We start from the raw sequence: 23,467 nt of genomic DNA, 5'->3' as shown, positions 1-23,467 counted from the left end.
ATAGTTGGTGTTCAGGTATTAATCTTCCAATTTTTCAGTAACACACAATTGTCAAGTAACATTTTCAATTGTCACAATTTTGTCAATTGTGACAAGTTAAACATTTTTTAACTCAAAAACACAACAGGCCGCTGGATGAACAACCTCCGGGACTACCAAGTTTTCTGGGGGAAACCTTGAATCTTACTGTTTTTATTTATCCCAAAAGGAAAGCAAATGCTAGATTTTGTCCAATTTGTCACAATTGACAAATTGGACAAAACCTTGATTCCTGGAAACATTTCCTGTGGACTGATAAAAACAAAGTAAGACTATTTGGAGGAAATGAGGGCAATGCTTGGTCCAAAATGCCTAGCAGAAATGTCTGCAACTTTGTCAAAACTCCTGCAAGCTAGATATCAGATTTAAGAAAATGTCCGCTGATATGTCCGCATCTGTTAAAGATCAAAAGCAGAACAGTGTGTAGAAATTATGACAACGATCACAACTTTAACTTGAGAGCAGAGAACAAAGAGACATCATTTGGAAACTATTTATTTGAACATTTGCAACCAGACATTAGTTAAATACAGAAGTTTAATTTCTCTCTCTACATCCCCTTAAACAGCAGGGACCAGTTCCACTTCATTACACTCTGAGAGGAGGGAATGTTACAGGACTTTGTAAGGCGCACACAGTGCTGGAAGTAATTTGGCTTTCTGTCTTCTGATAGCGAGAAACAAAATCTGAGTCTGCCTCTCAAAATGTCCAACACTGCTCCCTCTCCTCGTGACTGTTTCCACCCGCAGCCAGGCGACCAATTTTTGTCAACCCTGCGCAAACACACCGTGGCAAAATGACACCAAGAGGAGGCGAGAAGAGAAAACCAGTAAAGAAGGCTGAGACGCACCCCTAACTGAATGTGCTCTCAGATGTGTAGTCGTGACTGAAAAGCTAAAAGTAAAATGATCAACATGAATATATTAGAAAAATGGCAATTAGTCTTTCATAAACACCTGGCCTCACCACCTCCCAAACAAGAACAGGGTTATAAATTAAAACTGTCCAAATAAAATCAATTTAACCAAAGACTTTGGGCCCATTCAGTTCCACTTCAAGACTGGAAAATCCTCATTGAGAAAACAAATGGCACTTTTCAGTCTTTTGAACTGGAATCTAGAATCTCGACTCCAATGAAATCGACCCCGACCCTTAAAATCAACTCTAATTTACATATATGGGCGAGGCGCTCTTCAAGCTTCCGCCGCTTTAGCAGTGTCTCCCCACAGGACGGGGGAGGTGGGGACTCAGTGCTCTCTGCGGCCTAGGCCACGGTCTTGAAGGTCTGCAGTATGAGGTTGGTTTGGTGGATGAGCCGGTTTGCACTGATGAAGACGTTTATTGCCCTGGAAACAGAAAGCCGTTGTTCATTCATTTGACTGTGAGCCAAACTCAAGAGCTTTAAACTCCAGAGGGACAAGCAAATAAAAACTTCAAGATTAAAGTTGTGAGTATAAATATTTTATCTTTCAAATCAAAGCAGTTTTTATCTGTACACTGCCAAATTACATCATTCCCTCCAGTTTTTCACAGAAATTCACCCAAAAATCATCACATCCCTGCTTTTTTTTCCCTCTTTTTTTGCTCTAATGCATAATTGTGAGTTTAATGAAAATTTTCCACAAAAATGGAAGACAATTTTTGGTGCAACTCCCACCTGAATGTGGCAGTATTTCTTACTTTAACTCCCCTGGCGCCTCAGACTTACTTGATTTCAAGTCCATGATTTATATCACGAGAAACAAAAAGTCAAATTTATCACCATTCAAAATTTCTTGCAAATATTTCCAAATTAGCTCCACAAAAATCATTGATTTTTATTAACAAAAACATTAAAAAAAACAATCATGTGATTTTATCACATCATTCTGGCACTACCCTTTAAGAACATTCATTTTATTGATTTAAAAAAAAAACATGACAGTAGGGATGTGTGGCATGTCATAAAATTAATTTTGTGATGAGTGGCAGTAACAACATACACCATGTTTTTAGTATTGAACTCAAAATAAAAATGTAAAAACATCTCTTAGTAATTGCACTGTATATGTGTTAAAGCTGTTTGTTTAGGTCATCTTTGTGAAAGTTATTTTTACACAGGGTTTGTAACTGTTTGGTTTTATGTTGCTGCCTATCACTGCCAGGTCAAAATGAGATTCTTAATCTCAATGGAAACCATTTGTTTAAATCAAGCTTAAATAAATAAATAAATATATCTCCATATAGAAAAACATTTAACCAAAGAGTTTAGGAAGTATGTAAATATTTGAGCCTTAGTGAATAATTCTGAACACATTTGAGTCTTGTTTATCCTTTTAAAATGAACTAACATCATATAACTGTATTGCTCAAAAAAAGAGTGAGAAAGAAGTGTAAATGCATCACTAAAAGCCTGAACCTTAGAGTTCTTCATGTTTCATGTAAACGTCTGACCGTCTTTTTTTTAAATGTTCCCATTCTACAGCAGTATGTACATTTGCTGAGCTGAAGCAGCATGTTGTGTGGGACTCACTTTCCGTCTTTGAAGTATGTTTTGAGGGTGTCGCTGAAACTTTTTGAGTACTTCACAAACTCCTTTTTCTGGTGCTCCAGAGCCTTGGAGGGCAGAGAGACACGATGAGACAGAGGGACGACTCAACGAACGAGTTCAGAACCAGCGGTGTTACTCACTCTGCGATTCTGGTACTGATATTTCTTAATGACGTTGTTGACTGTATCCAGAAGCTCTTTTATGGCGCTGGCTATGTCTCTGTGGACAAAAGGCATCAGATGAAAACAAATGAGATTAAACATTGTCTGTTTAAACAGAGTGTTTTACTTGTTTGTCAGCCTCCCAACTTTTAGACAGGCAGCTGCTGCTAAAAGCTGGATTAGAAATAATAAAGCAAACGGCGTCTAAATGTAAATTTACACTACAAAATGCTTATCAGCTTATCAGCTTCAGGAAACATCAGAATAATCCACTAATGTTTGATTCACTGCTCAAACATTAGTTGAACAGGGTGGGTATTTAGTGACATTTTAACAATTCTGTGGAAGGTTTTAAAGATTAACCAGTTGCTCTGCAACAACACTAAGTGCTGGATGTTGAGATAAGAAAACAACTTTAACAACTTACAGAGCCTAAAACCAGTGCCTCCAATGTGAAACCCCCCCCCCAAAAAACTGGAGGTTTTCATGCTTATGTACATTTGGAATATGGTGGCAATAATTGCAACATTTTCTTCTATTGAATGGGAGTAAAATGCTGGTTGCGTGCACTCACTTGATAGTTTGTAAAAACCGTACTCTGTCGTTGATCTCGTCTGGGATTTTGCTAAGGATCTGTTTCAGAGCTCTGGCCTTCTCGTTCAGGTCCTGGAACTCCTGTCCAGGCCGGCTGATCATGAACTCTGCAGGAGGAAAGGTTCAGATAATCCTTAAGGAAACAATCATAAGCTGCGTTTCATTACAAATGTCTGCAAAACATCGAAAATTGTTGAAAAAAAACTGAATTTGATCATTGGGATCTTTCCATTAAATAAGAAACACAATTAAAATCACATGCAATAAGTAATATGAAAACATGACGTGCCATCATCCTCCAATCACTTCCTATCTTTTCTGTCAATAAGGCTGTTGATCACATGACTCTTGATGCAAAAAATAAAAAGTGTTTCCATTGCAGTTTTGCAAAATACACTTACATTGATAGAGATTTTTTTTTTTTAAAAAAACACCTCATCCTAGAGCAAAAATGTGTTTTTTTTCAAAGTTGCTTTGTTTCCATGAAGCAAATTTATTTTCATAATTCAAAGTTACACAAACTTAAGATCAAACTCAGTTACAGATAGATGCAACAAGGCATCCAATGTCAGCCACATGGCTCTGCAAACCGTAGAAATTCTGGTTTTATTCTGGCTGCATAATCTCAAAATAAAAATATAATGTTTACTTTGGAAAAAATGTATTCGTGAGCTAAAAATTATAAAGCTTTTCTTTTTTTTATACAAAACGGTCAAACCTCCACCCTTTTGCCACAGACAACTTTATCTTATAGAGCGGCATTTTATAACATTAGGGTATACACGCATACACACACTCACAGAACGACCTTTGACCCTTCCTCTTTCTACAATCTCTCTCAGAGAGATCCAGGATCCTCCTACATTTTCTATAAGAGGAACTGGGATGTCCACGGAACAAGAGGATGTTATGTCCAACAAAGACTTCAAATCATAACTCGGCTCAATGTTGGTGCTAATTTCGGTTCAAAGTGAGTTTATGATCAAATACATTCTAGCAAAGCTCTCCAGGTTCCTTTCCTTGTTCCTTATTCAACAAAAGACAGGAAGTGATTTCTTTTCGTATTGTTTGTCTCGCACCAAAGCCGGAAAGTGCAAACAATGGTGTTAGAAGCCATAAACAAGCCGACCTCAAGTAACATTGACCTCAGTGAGGTTCAAATTAGAAAGCTACAACATGCAGAGGTGCATGCCACACCAGAGGAAATATTTGCACCTTATTTTGTTTCAAAAGATAAAATAAAATGCAGCAGTCTACAATAAAGAGAGCTGCCATTTCTTTAAAAATTAATACGCTCTTTCGCTGCTGAGAGATTTTAATCTTGCCGAGACAGCCACACTGTCACAATTATAATATTGAAGTGAAAGCGAATGTCAAAGAAACTTCTGTCTTTTCAGTGTTTTATTAAATATTATGTTTATACAATGATGCCTATAATAAGACCATACATCCATGTTAACTAAAAAGCTCCTCATCAAACTTGTACCTGGAAGAATGAAAAACAGAGAGAATTTAACTCTGGAAATTAAAATAGCTTTTCACCATTACTTTATAATATTAGCTGTAAGCTGGAGTACCTGCAAACTATAACAAAGCATAAAATAACATTGAGTACAAAGTCTACTCAAAGCATTATTTGAAGACAAAGGCTACCAAGGCTGTTTTGCACACAAAACACACAACATAACTCTATAGGCTAATACAGTCTGCATGTTTTAAGTCTGACTGAAACAAGTTTTTGCAGTGTTTTCATATGTCGAGTATTTTGGCTACAATTTCCCCAGATATTATCCTCTATCTGGGAGGAAACACACATCCTCCCAGATAGAGGATGTCTGTCACACATCCTCTGTGTCCCTGTTCATTTTTAAATTGTAGTAATTCTAAATACCTCACCATTCTTTTCTTTTTAGGTTGAGGCAGACCAACTATTCTCTAAAGCAGGAAATCCTTCGCCTGAATCACTGGTGCTGAAAATCCCAAACTACTCTTATCTGATCAAAAAACACAGTTCCAACTAAAGGCCCAATGGCGTTCAGCAAAGTCCACATGTTTATGTGGCAGAACAGGAAATGTTTTCTTTCTGACATCACTCCAAAACACACAGTGGCCCAATTAGACTCTAATGGTCGTTTTTGAAACTTTTTGATCTCAAGAGGCCATTGTATGCTGCAGTTCACCAACCGCGAGCTTCCCGTAATTATCCAGCTCACTGTGTGCAAATTCCGACAAACGTGAGTCTGAAAGTGATGGATTATATAAAGAAAAGTTCAAATCTATATTTATAAATATTACAATTGCATTTATTTTAAAGGAATTGCTAAAGAATAATCTTGACAGAGAAAAGTTGCATTTTTTTTTTTTTTTTTGTTTCTTCCAGCGGTGTGAATAAACGTGACCAGAACCACAAACGGCTGCGCCATCAACAAACCCAAAGAGGCCGTTTAGGTCATAATCCAACAAAATCTCATTTTCTTTGTTGCTTACCTTCCACATCATCCGCAGCCATGCGAAGCAGGGATTCGGTGAAGTTAATTTGCACGTTCTTCTTCTCCAAGATCTTCATTATGATGTCCTGCGTCAGACCAGGGTTCTCTCGCTCCGCCTGGGAATAGAAGGGAAATATGCGAGTAAGATGAGGAAGGTGAAACGCACCGCTCTTAGCTGAGAAAATAATAACTGCTGTGAGCAGAACGCGCAGATGGGCTTCACTAAATAATTCAAACTCCACTACAATAGCAAGCAAGCAGAGAAAGCAGGTGATTAAAAAAAAAGCTGTGAAAGTTGTAGTGAAAGAGCTGAAAGGTGCTCTTATCTGCATTTGGTTTATTTAAAGAAAAACTAACTCAGCATTATTGAAGGAATCAACAGGACAGGGGTTATTTTAGTGTATGGGAGTAAATGCACATTTATGCTGTGGCAAGAGGATAACAAGTAATAAAATAAATTCATTTACTTGTGTGTGTTTTTTTAAGCACATTCTGTGTTTAAATAATGGAAATAGTGGTAATATAATTAAACTAAATGTATTGTGGAACATAAGAAAAGAAAGCTGTAATTAAAAAAGACAAATTTAACATGTTTTTAAATTATCGTTAACATTTTGTGCTTATAAGTCAATTGCATTTAAACAGTTACCATGACCTCTAGTGGTCTGTGATGGTATTACATGCAAATGAAGCTAAAGCTACTGATGTTGTATTTTATGTTGTTCATCACTCGAGTGATGGTTCAGAATGTTTTCCCTTCTTAACCAGCAAACTATTAGTAGTAATTTAGTATTCCATAAGTAGAAACCGGCTTTGAGTCGGTTTTATCCTGTCCTTTAGTTTGGGAAAAACTGGGTTTTTTCCCCATAAATTGCTAAGCAAATTATTATGCATAAAACTGGAAGTCAAAGACGTGACAATGATGAACACAGTATCACGATTTCATCACGATGAATACAAGTGATGAATAGAAATTCCCACTAGAGTTTGCTTAAATATTGCTTGTAGAGACCAACACCTGCTTTGCCATTAATGAGTATAATTTTGATATGGATATTTGACCACTGTTCTTAGCAAATTGAGTTTATTTAATTTGTCCATTTTTCTGTGACAGACTCGGATCTTAGGCGTATAACACAAATTCTAAATTTGGTTTAGTTCAGGGCTTTCCAAAAACTTAATATTAGCAAGCTTTATCTTGCTAATATAGTGTTGATGTTTGTTTTGGGTCATGGTTGTTGGATCACCCAGTTCTGATTCAACCAGACAACCTCAGATGAAGGTAAATTGAGCAAACTGGTAAGAAACCACCAAGTATGATTTCTCACAAGTCCTGAATGCTGCAGAATCACCAATGTTATCGTCCCCAGGAAAGAAAGTTTTGGTTCCTCTGCTCTCAAGCTGACGCCTTTATGCTCAACTGAACTTTGCATCCCTCCTGGGATAAGCAAAATACCTCAGGGAGAAAAGTTTTAAGTGTTTGTAGAAGTCGAAGTGAGGCCTTCAGACATGCAAACACTGTACTAACCACCAAGCGAAGTGAAAGAAAAATGCTTTAGGACCTTTTTGTTGCCAAGGGTACTTGTGCTTTGCACAAAGTGAATGGAATAATGAAGGAAGTTCAGCAGACGATTGAGTCTTTGACTCAAACAGCTGTTCCAACAGGAAAACTGATTCACAGATAAAAACTGGATTTGGAATTGTTAAAGTTTTCTATTGGGCTTTTTAGAAAAGCCAAACGTCAACAATGCTGAAAATGTGTGGTTTACGCTCTAAATCAGGGTCTGTACATGGAAGCTATTCGATACCCGATATTCTGCAAACGATATGATTAGATACATTTTTACGATTTTCTGAAAGATTTTAGAGGGACAGGGTGATTTTGGTGACATTTTGTGACTGTTCCATAGACTTGGATTTAATTAATTGAACTACTGCTGTAATAAATGTTGTTTTTGTTACACATTTGTCATACATTTGCTTTGCTTAAATGTTAATAGTGTGGCTTTATGCATTTGGTTATGCAGAAAATGAACCTTTTTTGTCAGAAACTTATATTAGATAATGTAATTTATCTATATCATTATTTAATTAATTGTAACTGGTTGTTTCATTACATGTCATTTTTTATGTACATGTACAACTGGGTAAAAGAATGTCATGTGACAGTGGTTATTTAATTCATCTGAAGTTAACATAAAACTCAAAGTAGGATTTAATGCATCGATACTCGCGGATGAAAAATCAGTATTTTCGGAGGAAAAAATATCAATTAATATCGTATAGTCGACAAAATTACACAGAAACCAGCCATGTTAAAGAAAGTCTGTAGAGAAGAGAAGTCGCCTCTATGTCACGTCGCATTGATGCAGAGCTTCAAGTAGTTCATGCAAAATGAAGCCTAACCAAGTATGGAGTGTACAGAAATACACGTACTTTTAAGGAAACTGATGTATGTGCTTAAAACATCAGTTTTTTATTGGCCTAATATGATATGCTAATTTTCTGAGTCGTTGAATTTTGGGATTTCTTTACCTGTAAGCCATAATCATTCAAAATTACAAAAAGTGTGAAAATTTCCACTTTCTAACACAAATGGCAAGAAAAATTACACACTTAAACGATTTTCTGATTTTGTTTTTAGATGCAACTATATATGCAATTATTTTACAGCAAACCGGAAACCCGGCAACTTCGGCTCTCATTCCATGTTGCTGCTGTGGCCGTGGTGTGACCCTGCCATTTCATGTTTACGCTCATTTTATCGATGCGTCTGCTTACCTTTTTGAAGGCTGCTCTGAGCGTCTGAGCTGCTGACATGTTAATCGTTTCCAGCTAGAATAAGAAAACAAGAGAAAGGCTCATCAGAACCAAACCAGAACTGGGAATGAGGACATAGAAGGTACTTAGCTCAACCCTTCATGCTTTCTTTTTACTTTATTTTGTGTCCTCCTGTGGGTATCAAGCACGTGTGAAGCTGCAGTCCCCACAGACATACAACCTTTTATGTTCATGAATTTATTGGCTTCCAAAAACACTTGCTAAGCATTTTTACTGAAGGCAACTTGTCAGTGCAGAAGAAACCACACATGCCCTGGTGTAATTTTCAACAGCCTTTCATTACCGAGGCATTTAAATATCTTTTAGGATATTTCTTAAGTAAATAGACACAAAACCCATATCACATATATCAATCTGGAATACATTTTCAGGTCAAAATTTCTGTCTGCATCTTATTCGCTGTAAACTCAGATTCCCAAATGCGCCTGAATGCATCATTCACCGCCCACCTGGAAAACTCAAGAGCGTGACGACTGTTTTGATAGCAGGTGAGAGAGGGAGCGAGGTGACACCAAAACAAACAGTCTGACAATGACAAGACTTTCATATGTGTAAACCAATAAGCAAAAAGGGTTAATTTTATTTACTTTGTACACTGAAAATATATTTTAAAGTGCAAATCTTTCAATTTCATCCCATGGAATGTAGTCAGGACTAAATCTATTGCAAACAAGCTGGACGACAAAATCACTTGATTGTTTAGTCAGTTAGATATTTTCTAAAATAGTTGATAGATCAACTAAATTAAATGAGCAGCCAAACTGAACTCAATCATTTTAGAAACTGGAAAAGAGTCACTAAACAGATGCAGGCTTTGTGTTATTTTTAGGTCACATCACCCAGCCCTTCTGCAGATTAAACAATGCATTCAGAGTGGATCTGCTGTTGATTGTGTGTTGTAATTAAGTTATTTGAGTTACTCAATAGATTATGTCCACCCACATGTGTCATCAAGCTCTTGAGAAGAGGTTGAAAATGCTGAAAATTTTTGGCTATATATATTTTTTTAAGTATGTTGTTGGAACAAATCCAGATAACCTGGTCAAATGAATAACAGTGATTTATTTCATTTCTAGCTTAGATGGAAGAAAATATTTGACTAACAATATTCATAATGCAAGCATTTTTCTTTCAATAATGATTATGAGCCGCCCTCTCTTTGCCTCTCTAGAGGAGAAAACCCTTATGTCATCAGCTGCTTTACCTCGTTGAAAACTGGATACATCACGGCGTACAGTGTCATGGATACCATGGAGTTTGTCTCCGCTTCATTCTTCATCTCCTCCATTGTCATCCTCCAGGGAGGAGTAGCTCTTGTCAAAACAGTAAAGAGAAAACTGCAGCTCAGACACACTCACACATACACGCATGCACTCACACTCACACACCCTGAAAACCACACAAGATCCAGAGAGTCGAGAGCCTGGGAAGACAAAAAAACAAAAAAAAACAAATGAGAAGTGATGAAATTTAAATGTGCTAACCATCGCTGTTAAGAGGGAAGGGGTTGACATGGTGAGAGGATACTTATGATGATTGCTGTGATGTAGATGAAAGGATAAAATTTAATCCATCTGATAGTTATAACTCAGCATTCAAATATATTTATTCAATCACAGGTGGCTGCTGACAGCCAAACTGCAACGACTTCCAGTCAGATGCTCAATCCGTTCAGTTTAATTCACTCTCACCTTGCTATTTCCGGAGCAAAATGCTTTATGTGATAAATGGATAAATGCTTCAAATCTACTGTTTAAACTTAAGCACAATGCTTTCAAACAGAGTCAAATAACACAAGAACACCAATGGCAAATGTCTGTGGTTGTAAGGAGCCACAACCTTTGGGCAAGGTGATTTGTATATGAAATACTGAACGGTTAAACTTTATTCCTAAAGCACTTCTCATGCAAATAAGTGTCACACAACATGATGTAAAAAAAAAAAAAGATATAAATCACACAGTTATGGAAGACAAAGAATTGAGGAATCACAATCATGCAATGAGGCAACTTAGGAAATAACTATAAAGAGCCAAAAGTGCTATAGCGCTAAACTAAGTTAGTAACCACGTAAACAAAAAGATAAAAATATGCTTTATTAAATCAAAAATAATGACAAAAAGATACACTCATAGTAAAAAAAAACCTTTAATTTGTTAAATGAATAAAATACAAACACTATTAAAACATCTACAACTTATCGACACACTTCAACTAAATAAGCTAAATAGTCAAAATAAATGTAGGAGTTTGTATTTTTCTTTTAAAAACAAACCGTCCAAGATGCTCTTGGGAAGGTTTTTTGTATAATAATAAGAAAAAGAGACATCACTGTGAGTTTGGAATACAGAGAACATGAGGAAAACAATAATGGTGAAATATAGAGTAGTGTAACATCAGGTATCTGAACCCCAGTAAGTCATGGGCTGGTTTCTGGTATGAAGATATGCAGAGGTTTCAAAGTTACCATTACAAAGACGAGTCTTTTTCGTGAAATAAACCTAAAAATACATCTAACCAAAAAAAAAAAAAGTGTAATGCACTGTCCATCAGCTATGTATTGGCTGAAAGAAAGGCATTGGGGTTGTTGTGGTACAAAAACTACACAGTCGTGGTATAGAAACCAACAGAGCACGCGCTCCGATTTAAATTCAGGTACCTCTGTTATATATTTATAAATGGTAAACTACAAGCACTACGTATGTCTGTAAGCCAACTAATAATAATGTCTGATAGTCCAACTAATAAAACTCTTGTGGCATAAATTATTTACCATCTCACAGAAAAAATAACTAATTATTTGTGCTTTTATTGTCAGACTGATTCTGAACTATGTAAAAAGTCTTAATTTGAAAATAGTGCATATAATATATTTTTGTGTATGTAGTTCAAATGGATAAAATTAGGCATATTTGAACAAAACGTACAAGCAGATGGAGCCAAATCACTCCCAAGCAATCCTTTGATATCCATTAGATGTGCATCAACAGGTGATGGATACATATGGGCAACACCTTCGACTTGGAGGTTTACGGTGAATTGCAACAATTGTTTGCAACTGGAGAATATCAGCTTGTTAAAACTCTAAAAGGTATAATATTCTCTACAATCCACTGGAAATGTACAAATATAGATTTTTTGTTTAATTTTCACTTAACCACTCATTCTTACAGGTTACTTTCTATATACTATTCTTATTAAGCATGGATATTTTCCATTTTCACCAATCCCATGTCAGTCGACATCTTTTGAAAGATCACATGACATATTTTTGTTTAAAGGTTTTGTGCACACTTCGTCACCACGGGGTGTATGTACTGTGAGGATATCACACTGACGTGACTTAATTAAAAGAAGCTTCAGTCATCACAGTCAAAAATTAATTCACATTGATTATTGTGTAATATTACAGACATAACCACCACGGAGACTGGCCCATTGGACCCTATCCAATCTTATGCCGAGCCAGTAATGGGGAAGAGAGAACTTTTATCCCTGCCGACGGGAGTGGCACACATCTAGGTTAACACGCTGATGACCTCATTCTCAAACGTCCAAACAAAGAAAAATTACCATAAGCATCATATGATAAAAACAGGAATTGGTTTTGACGGGCTGATTTCAACATATGCAAAGCAGCAAACTGACAATACTGGAAGCTAATGCTTAAGATGGTAAATAATACCAGTTTGGGAGCGTCTGTGCCCAACTCGCGACGTATATAGTGAAAACATTGAAAATATACAGTAGATAAAGGATTCTGTTTATTTATTAACGCTAACTAAAGCGATGTCTTTACCACTGAGGGCTACACAGAAGGCTAACTAGACACACAAGCAGATATTGGGTAAGGCTACTTGGCTAACAGGAAAGCTAACAAAGTGGGAGATGAAATGAAACCCGGGGTTTGACATTTTATTTTACTCGACGAGCTGTTCTGGGCAATTCAAATCACGACGATAAGCCATGTATCAAAACAAATTAAACGCTATTAACTCGTAATATTGACTTGAGGCCTGTAGCCGAGCAGATCGATGATAGCAGCGAGACGTAGCTTGCGTGCTAGCTTCGGTAATTTATATATTTGTGTGTGCAGTCGGGCTAAAATACATCAACGAACTGCTGAGGGATTAATGCGTATGTTCGTGGACTCGTTTCAAACTGGTACTAGTATCTACCTTTTGGCTGACTTCTTAAATAGGTTGGTTCTCCCGTCGACTGCCTTTTAGCTCCTGTGTTTTCTTTACAACTTAAGGCGGAAGTTTTTTAGGACTGGCCCAAGCGTCATCTTCCGGACCAATGCTACGTGTGAGCATGCGTCATCCAATCAGCTGGCTAAATTGACCGTGACGTAACTTAAATGGTTAACATTTTTGGCGTTGCCGCTTTCAGGTACAGTACTATAAAAATAAGACAATCGTCTATGGCAAGCCGTTTTAACATAAATTCGGTTTTCTTTTGCCTATCCGTAATTACATTCTAGATATCTAAAAATGCATTTTGAGTAGACAAAACTACATTTTGACTATCCGGTATGGTAATTTAAGATATCTGCATTTACATTCTGACTAGTAAGAATAATAATTCGAGATATCTTTAATTACATGTTGACGAGTCAAAAATCCTTTCATGATATCTCAAATTACGACACTGGATTCGTCATTTGACGGGACACATCCGTAATTGCAATTTTAGATATCTGAATTAAGAATTGCGTGAAGGCCCTTTGTGCTGTCCAAACAGTTGCCTGCAGAATTTTATGTTTCCCCGCACAAAATTGTCAGTAAATGCCACAACGTAGAAAGAGCTCGGCAATGTTGGACATGCGGAGAACGCAAAACTTCAACTATAAGACTGCTTCTCAAATCTGCAAAGAATTTCCTGTTTATTCATTTTCGACAAACTGAATGCACTTAAAAACAGCTTTGAAAAGTTAAAATTGCTATTGTCAAAGCATTTTCAACATGAAAGTTGTGCATTTTCAAACATCTTTTTTTGTTTTTTCTATTTGTCATTGTTTTATTAAACTTTCAAATTTCCACGTAAGTCAGGGACGTTTTGACTATACAGAATACATATTCAGGATTTCAGTAATGTCATTTTGACTAGTCAGGATGTTAATTTAAGATATCTTAAATAGAAAAGCTGTGTAATTCAAGATATCTCTAATTTATTTAGTGATATCTTAAAAGAAATTTTGACTAGTCAAAATTACAATTCAAGATATCTTTAATTTAGTTTTGTCTAGTCATTATTTGCTTTTAAGATAGGATATCTATAATTTAGTTTTCACTAGTCAAAACTACATACCTCCTATCCAAAAATAAATTTAAGATATCTTGAATGGTGTTGTCATTCGAGATATCTTTAGTCAGAATTATGATTAGTCAACAAAAGAAAATCGAGATATCTTGAATTTACTTTATGACTAGTCATAATTTAATTGTAGATATCTGAAATGTGTATTTCAGATAGTCGGTAATTCATTGCAGATATCTTGAATTGAAGTCTCCATACAACTCAATGGTAAATCTGACGTCATTTCGACTGGTCAGAATGCAATTAGAGATATCTCAAATAGGTATTTTGTCTAGTCAAAAATATAATTAGAGATATCTGGAATGTAAGGGTGGCAAAACCGAATTTATGTTAAAATGGCTTGCCTTAATAGCTTTGTACTTTGCTTTTCCCCGCAGGGATTGTCGGCTTTTTTATAAGTAGACACCAAAAGCGCCTACGGCGGTTCAAAGAACAGATTAAGTTTTATCAGTTAAAAAAAAATATGCTTAACAGACTTTAAAAAAAAAACGAAATACCTGAACCAGAGGTGTCCAAACTTAGGCCCGAAAGCCGTTAGCAGGTATAATTTTGTGAGGTCCTCAAGAATGGTTCAACTTTAACCTGCTAGCAAATGGAGTTGATGTAGTGGGTCGCTTCTTTGTATTGTACTACAATAAATCAAGCTGCATATGTACCACATTTTTAGGATTTTTTTTTTGGATAACACTGGAAAATTATCCAATATTTTTCTTGCATTACTGTGTATCAATCTATTGTCTTGTTTGTTTGTTGTCTGGGTACATCTCCTTTGATAAGCTATTAATTTGCATGTAGACTTCAGACAGACAGATATGAACACAAACACACCCTGACGTAATCTGACCTAGATTGCCATAGAGTAAAAATCTCAGCATTGCAGAGATTTTTCATTTATATGCAATAGTTGTGATTTTGTGTCTAAATCTGAGCAACGTACATTAAAACTGAACCATGGACTCATCTTTTACTGTCTATTTTGTCACCTATCATTTGCTATAAATTTCCTTCCCCATGCCAAACAGACAATACATCACTAAGGTCAAAGTTCAGCTACACAGTAAAAAAATGCTGTGTAGGCCATCTTGGGCAAGAGGTTTGCGCTGTTGCCACAAGCTTCATGTTTGTCTCCATCTATTTTGTATTGAAGCTAAAAAAAGCAGAAAATGTTCTCCGTGATACATTTTCAACTGTTAGTTACATTCAGCCCTGCGACAGACTGGCGACCTGTCCAGGGCGTACCCCGCCTCCCGCCTGGAACGTAGCTGGAGATGGGCACCAGCAACCCTCCCGGCCCCATTAGGGACAAGGGTGAACAGAAAATGGATGGATGGATGGGTAGTTACATTCAGTCCAAGAATGGTGAAACGGCCCCTCGGTTTGAAATTTGGATCAAGTACCGATCGTTTTATTTACCAGCTTCAGTGCAGCTATGATTTCTTGCAGCGGTTATATTGTTCACAACACAGAGAGGTACAATCTCCCCTTTGACTCGCTAACAAACAATAGAAATCTGTTTGGAGTGCTAATTTTTTTCTTAGTTTGTCTGTCTTCAGACAAAATAAGAACGGTTAGTTTCTTAGGTCTTCGTAAAATTTAATAATGGGTGATATGACTTTCTGTCCAGGGCTTTGTGACATTCCCCACAGCTTAGGGGGATGTCACAAAGCCAAAAAAATAATAAAAAAGTTATCTATTATTCCACCCTGATTGTGTTTTCTATTATTAAATTGTATAGTCAGTCAATTAAAATGGGAGTCCAACTGTAGTGTGAACATTGTAAATAAGCATACTGTTACCACTATCAGGATTCTTCTATTAATCTCTTTACAACAAAAATGGCAAAGGATCATCAGCTTTTTCTTTCTTAATTCCAGCATCTTTTTATCAACCAATCACTTTTATAGTACATTTTAGCTACACAGCAGTTCAAAGGATTTACATCATAAGAACATAAAAAAAACATAATAATTAACATTTACATGTTGTCTTTAGCCATCCCTTTATATTTTTCCAGTGGTTTATGTTATTTTCCCATGGATTTCTGTTATTACTATTTAACTATCTTCCTTTCATCGTTATTTTCTGATACCCCCATTTGTTCAGCATCCGCTGTTGTGCTGTTAGCTGGCAGCACTTCACCTTATACACCTCTTCTTCTTCTTCTCATGTTGATTACTTCCATTATTAATAGTGTCGGTATTTAGCTTCTTCGAAGAAGAGGTTGAATGATGAATGATTCATCTGCATCCTCTCTCACACTGATCTGGACGTGATCCTGATTATGTCAGCATTAAAAAGATTGTATCTTGATTTTATTGTCTCTCTTCCCCCCCACACACCCATTTGATATCTGTTTGATTGTCTACCGGTGTTTGTTCTGGATCCTTCTTTTCCTCCTCCAACCTAGATTCACGTGGGGTGACAGTCAACAGTGGGTCAGGCGTTATATTTCCAGCGATTTGATTGGCTGAGGGTCAAAGACATGTTCGTGGAAAATTTGGACCACTAAAGTCATAAAATGAAGGCACTAAATGCTTTTGTGTGAACTCTTCCCATCTATTCTGCCAGAGGATGTTGTCACAGAGGTATGTAAGATAAAAAATAAAAAAAATAAAAAGCATGCAAAATATGCATGCACAAAATCGTTGTGAATATAATTATTATAAATACAATAGCAACCAAGACGTTTCCCCCCATTTTTTTTACTAATACAATTGCAAAGAGCAATACCCTTATCCCATGTTTACTGCAGTCAGCGAAGTTACATAGGAATTTTCCACTCTTAAGATTATTTTTACACTGTGGAGTGGAGTGGGAGGGAGTCGTGTTTTCATCCTCTTCTAATCGCCTTTCAAACCACTTTGTTTAGTTCCGCATAATTATGATGAATAAATCAGAATGATTTGTGTCTCCACGTTGTAATTATTGGATGACAGTATTATTTTTCTTTGATAACCGGTTGGTTTTTTCCTGAGACCGGCCCACTGACGGAGCGCATGCACCGCCTTCAAAGCTAAAATGGAAGACGATCGATGCCTAACATGCATTATAAGGCAAGGAGATTGTGTTAATGCGTGTTAAATACATCTGCACCTGATTTGCATATATCCTGCGTAGTTTTCTACATGTGCTGTGAAGCAGATCAGAGACAGCAGCTGCACATGTATTGCACGTGATATGGTGTTTTTGTCGCTCATTGGCTGGCGACAGTCTCTACTTGGCAGTAATTGGTCAGGAAGAGGCGTTCATTTTGTAAGATCTTTTAATACCGTTATCTAACAAAAATAAAGTGTCAATAGAAATTGTCGAAGAAAACCCTGAAACAGTGAAATGGTAAGTGTTACTTCCACACCCTGTTTATCTTTTGCATGTAGCTTAGAAGAACCGGGGTTAAAATTGGCACAATGATATAATTTTTAATGAATGTAAACATAAATACAAGTATTTGTCATTTGCAAGAGATTTGGTTGTGTCAAGTAGCATGCATTCGAAGTCACGTTTTTGGTATAGCTAACAAATAATTAAAAGATGACAAAATGTTTTTAAAGTGTACAACTTTATTTTTATGTCAAACATTTCTAAACTGAAATAAAAAAATTTGTCATCATTGGTGTCATGCACTTTGTTTATAGAAGAAAATGCTGCTTGGAGTAATCTGGGTCAAAGTAGGAAAAGCAATTAAACTGATAATGACTGTCAAGATGCAAGGCTGAATCGGTTATTGTCAATGTGGACCTTTTTTTTTTTTTTACATTTATGACTTAGTATTCATACATGCAAGCACTTCCAATTGCATGTAAGTCTCCTGGATTAATACGTTTGCATTTGAAGGCACAAGGACAGCAACAAAACGCAAAAAAAAAACGCCGTTAAGGCTATCATTTGGAGTTTTAACAAATGCTTTATTGGGTTATAAAGTGATCAAATCCAGCAATGACTTACTAAATTGTGCAATGTGTGATTCTACAAACAGCCTTCAGTAGACCCACGCCAGTGGAACATTTTCTTTTCCATCAGAACCCTCTAGAATGGAATATTTCTGACTTGTGCTGCGGTCCCTCCTCTAGGATGCTGGGCTTCAGAGCAGCGCTCCCATTGGTTGACGGTGCCACGCGCTAGCCTTTTGTCTGCAGCCACGCGCCTTATATAAAGGGATGGCGGCGCGCTGGTTGGGCTGAATCGGATGAGTTCGACGTACTAAGAAGAGGAGCCTGCTAGCAGAGACAACCAACGGAAGCCACTCGACACTACTTCGCGACAAGGACTAGAACTTTCCAGAAGAATATCCGACAACGACACTAGAGCTGAAAGCTTTTTCTTACCATTGGAAGAAGAAAAATAGGTTAGTTAGAGAGTGTGTTTCTTGCTTAGCGGACGCCTGGAGCTAACAGGAAGTGTTTCATTGCAAATTGTAATAACATCTTTGTTGCTTTTCAGAGTCTGCCGCCATGTCCGCGAGCATTCACGTTAACAGCCCCAATGTGAAGTACACAGACACGCACATCGAGGCGCATTACTCCTACCAAACCACCTCTGTGCGTCAGGAGGGGAACAGAGTAACGGTCAGTACAACTATAGTCATGAACACCGACTCTACCATCACAGTCAATGTGCGGCTGCGCACAGACTGCCGTCTGTCCTAGTTTCCGTAGCTGACGTCGGTCTCTGTGGCATACAGGTGACCCCCCGCAGCACCGAGATGACGTTCCGCACCCAGCGGCGCGTTCCCCGGCTGGGCGTGATGCTGGTGGGCTGGGGAGGAAACAACGGAACCACCGTCACCGCCGCTGTCCTGGCCAACAAGCTGGGTCTCACCTGGAGGACCAAGAACGGAGAAAAGGTGAGCGGAGGGACCCAGTTTGAAGTGCAGAAAATATAGAAAAAATCAGTTTACACTTTAAAGTTGTTATATTTGAGATTAAGAGTAATATTATTATAAGAATATAATTATGGTAGGTTCCAGTTAATTACACAAAATTATGTGTGAATGTTGATGATATATATAAAAATCATCAACTTCTTGTTCCTCCTTATTGGAGTGTTCATTCTCAACTATCAGAGTTCCTAGATATTTCCCATAGAAGGGCATGGATATGCAACACTACCCCCGGTGGCCAAGTCTGGTGTTCTCCTTATAAAACCAAATGTCTTCGGGTGTGCCGTGGTGGCGTAGTGGATAGCACGACCCACATTTGGAGGCCTTGAGTCCTCAACGCGGCTGTCGCGGGTTCGACTCCCAGACCCGACGACATTTGCCGCATGTCTTCCCCCCTCTCCTTTGCTGTTTCCTGTCAGCCTACTATCATATAAGGGACACCAGAGCCCACAAAAGACCCCCTGGAGGGGTACAAAAAACCAAATGTCTTCCTTTATGTGATGTAACATAGTTTAATCTGACCTGTAACAGAATTAACTCACTTACTTTTTTGCCTTTTCTCTCATCTCTATTCCTTTAGAAAGCAAACTACTATGGCTCCCTGCTACAGGCGTCCACTGTATGTCTGGGGTCAGGGCTGGAGGGAGAGGTCAATGTGCCATTCCGTGACCTGCTGCCCATGGTGCACCCTAATGACATTGTCTTTGATGGTATGGAGAACCCCAGATATTCCGCTCATGGGTTAACCTGAAACACCTCAATGTGTTTATGTATGAGAGTGAAGACAGGGAGACTTTTGTTAGGAAAACCTGATCTTAAAGCTGTGGCTTGAAAATCCAATGGAAAGCAAGTTAATGTGAACCAGTGCTGGCTCAAGTCAAAAGCAAATAATCACACTGCTTAGGGCCTCCAGGCCAGCAGGGGGCTCCCCAGATAGAAGATTTGTGTTTTTGAGTCCTTTATTTTCACTCTACTATGCAAAATTTATACTAAAAAGGTATTACTCACAATGAAACTTCAAGAAATATTTTAAATTAAGCTCTTTGTTTACAAAGTTGAGTAATACTTTTTTAGTATAAATTTTGCATAGTAGATGACAACCTAGATGAGTATCTTTGTGTTTTAATGGGAAACGGTAAATTTAAAGTCTACCAGCTGCTACCAAATGCTGGCTCTGACATGAACTAATGTTCATATCGGAACATAGAGCATAGTGACGTTTCTCTAGTTAATCTGTGTTGTAAAAGTAAAAGTCCTTTAATTTTGTGATGGATCCATGTCTTCAGGTTGGGACATCTCCTCACTGGATCTGGGCAGAGCAATGGAGCGAGCGCAGGCGCTGGACTGGTCCCTGCAGGAGCAGCTGCGACCATACATGAGCAGCCTCAAACCAAGGCCTTCCATTTATATACCCGAATTTATTGCAGCGAACCAGGAGAGTCGGGCTGACAACGTCCTCACTGGCACCATGGTGGAGCAGGTAACGAATGCCGCCACTCCCCTTTTCTTTTTGGTTTTGATAAATTTTAGCTATTATTTGTTCCATTTTATTTTAAAAAACGTAAATGATTTTCCAGATGGAGCAAATCAGAGCTGACATTAGAGACTTCCGTCGGTCCAGCGGCGTGGACAAAGTCATAGTTCTGTGGACGGCCAACACGGAGCGCTTCTGTGATATCGTTCCGGGGGTCAGTGACTCAGCCAAGAACCTGCTGGCTGGAATCCAGGTGAGAAAGAGCTCTATGCGAGGTTGCATTGAGCAGGTTTGGTTTGAAGTCTTCAGTTCTCTCATCTGTACACTTTTCCTCCTCCTCAGGCTGGAGCTGCAGAGATTTCTCCCTCCACTCTCTTTGCCGTGGCCAGCATTCTGGAGGACTGCGCCTACATCAACGGCTCTCCACAGAACACCTTCGTCCCCGGGGCCATAGAGCTGGCCATACAGAGAGGCGTGTTCATCGGTGGCGACGACTTTAAGTCCGGCCAGACCAAAATCAAGTCAGTTCTGGTGGACTTCCTGGTCAGTGCAGGCATCAAGGTAAGATTATCCCTTTTTTTTCTTTTTTAGAAGGATAGTAATCCAGGAAAAACAACAAATAAAGCAGATTCAGCAGCTTTGCTTCGTCTTGACAGCCTACGTCCATCGTCAGCTACAATCACCTCGGCAACAATGACGGGAAGAACCTGTCTGCCCCTCAGCAGTTCCGCTCCAAGGAGATCTCCAAGAGCAACGTGGTGAACGACATGGTCCAGTCCAATCCTGTGCTGTATAAGCCTGGGGAGAAACCTGACCACTGTGTGAGTGAAATATAAAAAGCACAAACTCACACTGGAACGTTTGTGTGAATGCTCACAGTGAAGCTCTGCCGCGTCTCCCTCCTACGTCAGGTGGTGATTAAATATGTCCCATATGTGGGAGACAGCAAGCGTGCCATGGATGAGTACACATCCGAAATAATGATGGGCGGGCTCAACACCATCGCGCTCCACAACACCTGTGAGGTTAGTATCAATGCATTTCAGCAACAAAACCACCATGAGATTCAAGTGGAAGCAGCCTTACTGCGGAGAGGCTCAGGAGCAACTGATCCTTATGATAATCCATCTTTTTAAGCCTTAAATCTAATACAAAGAGACACATGCAGGTCACACACTGTCTTAGCTCATTCTGCTACCAGATGGAAACAGAAGCACAACATCTAAGTTAAATTTGCAACAATTTGTAGTTGTTCATTCCAAAACTCTTTAGTTAGGGGACTTTTATAGGCACTTGTACTAGATTTTGTTAGAGGCAATAAAGTAAATTGGAAAAAGTCAAATATACACTTTTTGATGGTATTTTTAAAATTTTTATTATTCTAAATAGGGTAAATTAAAGACATTGGTCTTGATTTGGGATATTTTGACTTTGTCTCCCTCTAGTGGTTAAAAAGAAAAAAGGCGAGCATTTCTGCAGAATGCCTTGCTCACACCATCAGACATCTAAATAGCTTGATGTGAGACATAGCTTTTCTATATTTAACAGCTTCATTTATTACAAAATACTACTCTAATTTGAACTTAGTTATTCATAATAATCAAGTTAAGCTAAGAAAAAAAAACACTTTGTTTTGACGCAGTTTGACTCGGCTTTAGTTTTCAATTTTCCTCTTTGAATCTTAACAGGACTCGCTCCTGGCCAGCCCGATCATCCTGGACCTGGTTATCCTGACTGAGCTTTGCCAGCGAGTGACAGTCAGGCCTCAGGGAGAGGAGGACTTCCAGTCCTTCCACAGCGTCCTCGCTCTGCTCTCCTTCCTCTGCAAGGCCCCCCTGGTCCCATCAGGGACTCCTGTCATCAATGCCTTTTTCCGCCAGAGAGCCTGCATAGAAAACATTATGAGGTATGCAATCCTTTCAAATGAGAATGTGTTTTTTTTTCTCTCTCTAGTGAACTTAACGGTCCATCCAACACGAGAATTATAAGTTCTGACTGATCTCTTTTTGTTCTTGTCCAGAGCGTGCCTTGGTCTTCCTCCCCAGAACCACATGCTGCTGGAGCACAAGCTGCAGAGAAACTTCCTGACGGCACACTCAACCTACATCAACAACGATGTGGCCACACTAAAAAAAGCCGCCCTCGCCAATGGGAACCATACCCCTGTACCACTGAAAAACGGCATCTACACACACGAGAGCGACATGGCTTGCGCTATGTAACAGCAGATATTTCACTGAATGGACTGCTGCAAACTTTAATGAATTGTTTGAGATGATCAAACACCCTGATTGATCAAATTATGATCCAAATATAAAAAGGAATTAGCTAAATCTGCTTGAGGGTAGAACTACAGTTGTTTAGAAATGTGTGGAAACCACACACAGTAACTGACCAAGACTTTTGTGTGCACCACCTTTTTAACACTTCACTGTTTGTAAATTATTTAATGCTGTTTTTATGAGTTTACCATGTTTTAATTGAAGTAGGTTTTCATATTTAGAATGTTAACGCACAAATGTACTGTATATATCTGAAAAATAGATGTTTAATATAGGTACTGTAATGCTTCTACTTGAATAGACAGCTTATAATGTTGAAAAGAGGGAATGTTGCATTCACTGGTTTTGTGTTGACATCTTGTTTCTGATGTATTGCAGAATTTTTAAAGGTTTTGTGTGAAATTGAGTATTTAATTTCAATAAAATTATAATTTTTAGGTTGAACATTAAGTTTTTGTTAAATTTATCCAGTATCTCATGTTTGGTTAAATGTTTTAACAGACAGGCTGTACTTAATGAGTAAAGTAAGCAATTTATGATCTGGATTTTATTTAAGAGTTTCAGTAGAGTTGCTAAACATGCAAGCTACACTTTTTTAGACTTTAATATTTTATCATTAACAATTATACATTATGTTTTATTGGTCCAACAATTAAAATCCATACTAATTTAAAAAATAATGAATGTGTTTTTATTGTGACAAATTGTTGCATATTTGCACTTTTGCTCATAAGGACAGATAAAACCAGAGGTGTGTAATTAAAAAATATAATTTTACAGCTACTTGACCTCAAATGTTCAAAGTTAAAGGAACATTTTATTTCTCATATTTTTATCATGAAAAGACACTTAAATACTTCTGT

At 37.9% G+C, this 23,467-nt stretch overlaps 2 protein-coding genes across 3 annotated transcripts; one reads left to right on the top strand and one right to left on the bottom strand.

Moving 5' to 3' along the window:
- Positions 1-518: 518 nt before the first annotated feature.
- LOC114134409 (programmed cell death protein 10-A) lies at positions 519-12,985 on the bottom strand. The gene is made up of 8 exons (XM_028001036.1): positions 12,832-12,985; positions 9,859-10,077; positions 8,595-8,648; positions 5,812-5,929; positions 3,305-3,431; positions 2,710-2,788; positions 2,552-2,634; positions 519-1,385 (listed from the first exon to the last, which is right to left on the bottom strand). The coding sequence occupies exons 2-8, from the start codon at positions 9,946-9,948 to the stop codon at positions 1,304-1,306; spliced, it is 633 nt and encodes a 210-aa protein (XP_027856837.1). The 5' UTR covers positions 9,949-10,077; positions 12,832-12,985; the 3' UTR covers positions 519-1,303.
- A 4,243-nt stretch (positions 12,986-17,228) lies between these two features.
- LOC114134721 (inositol-3-phosphate synthase 1-A) lies at positions 17,229-23,141 on the top strand. Of its 2 annotated transcripts, none has more exons than XM_028001486.1 (12): positions 17,229-17,305; positions 18,040-18,326; positions 18,410-18,534; positions 18,651-18,812; positions 19,429-19,558; positions 20,135-20,328; positions 20,426-20,575; positions 20,665-20,883; positions 20,979-21,143; positions 21,234-21,347; positions 22,011-22,228; positions 22,343-23,141. In XM_028001486.1, exons 3-12 carry the CDS (start codon positions 18,421-18,423, stop codon positions 22,542-22,544), a joined length of 1,668 nt encoding a protein of 555 aa, XP_027857287.1. In that variant the 5' UTR covers positions 17,229-17,305; positions 18,040-18,326; positions 18,410-18,420; the 3' UTR covers positions 22,545-23,141. The 2 variants fall into 2 exon arrangements, with proteins under 2 accessions (XP_027857287.1, XP_027857286.1); XM_028001485.1 differs by having other exon boundaries at positions 17,230-17,305; positions 18,040-18,314.
- Positions 23,142-23,467: the final 326 nt, after the last annotated feature.

The sequence above is a fragment of the Xiphophorus couchianus genome, chromosome 19, assembly GCF_001444195.1.
Source record: "Xiphophorus couchianus chromosome 19, X_couchianus-1.0, whole genome shotgun sequence".
In the NCBI taxonomy this organism is placed as follows: domain Eukaryota; kingdom Metazoa; phylum Chordata; class Actinopteri; order Cyprinodontiformes; family Poeciliidae; genus Xiphophorus; species Xiphophorus couchianus.
Note: the sequence above shows the minus strand (reverse complement) of the source record. Positions and strands in the feature narration are given on the sequence as shown.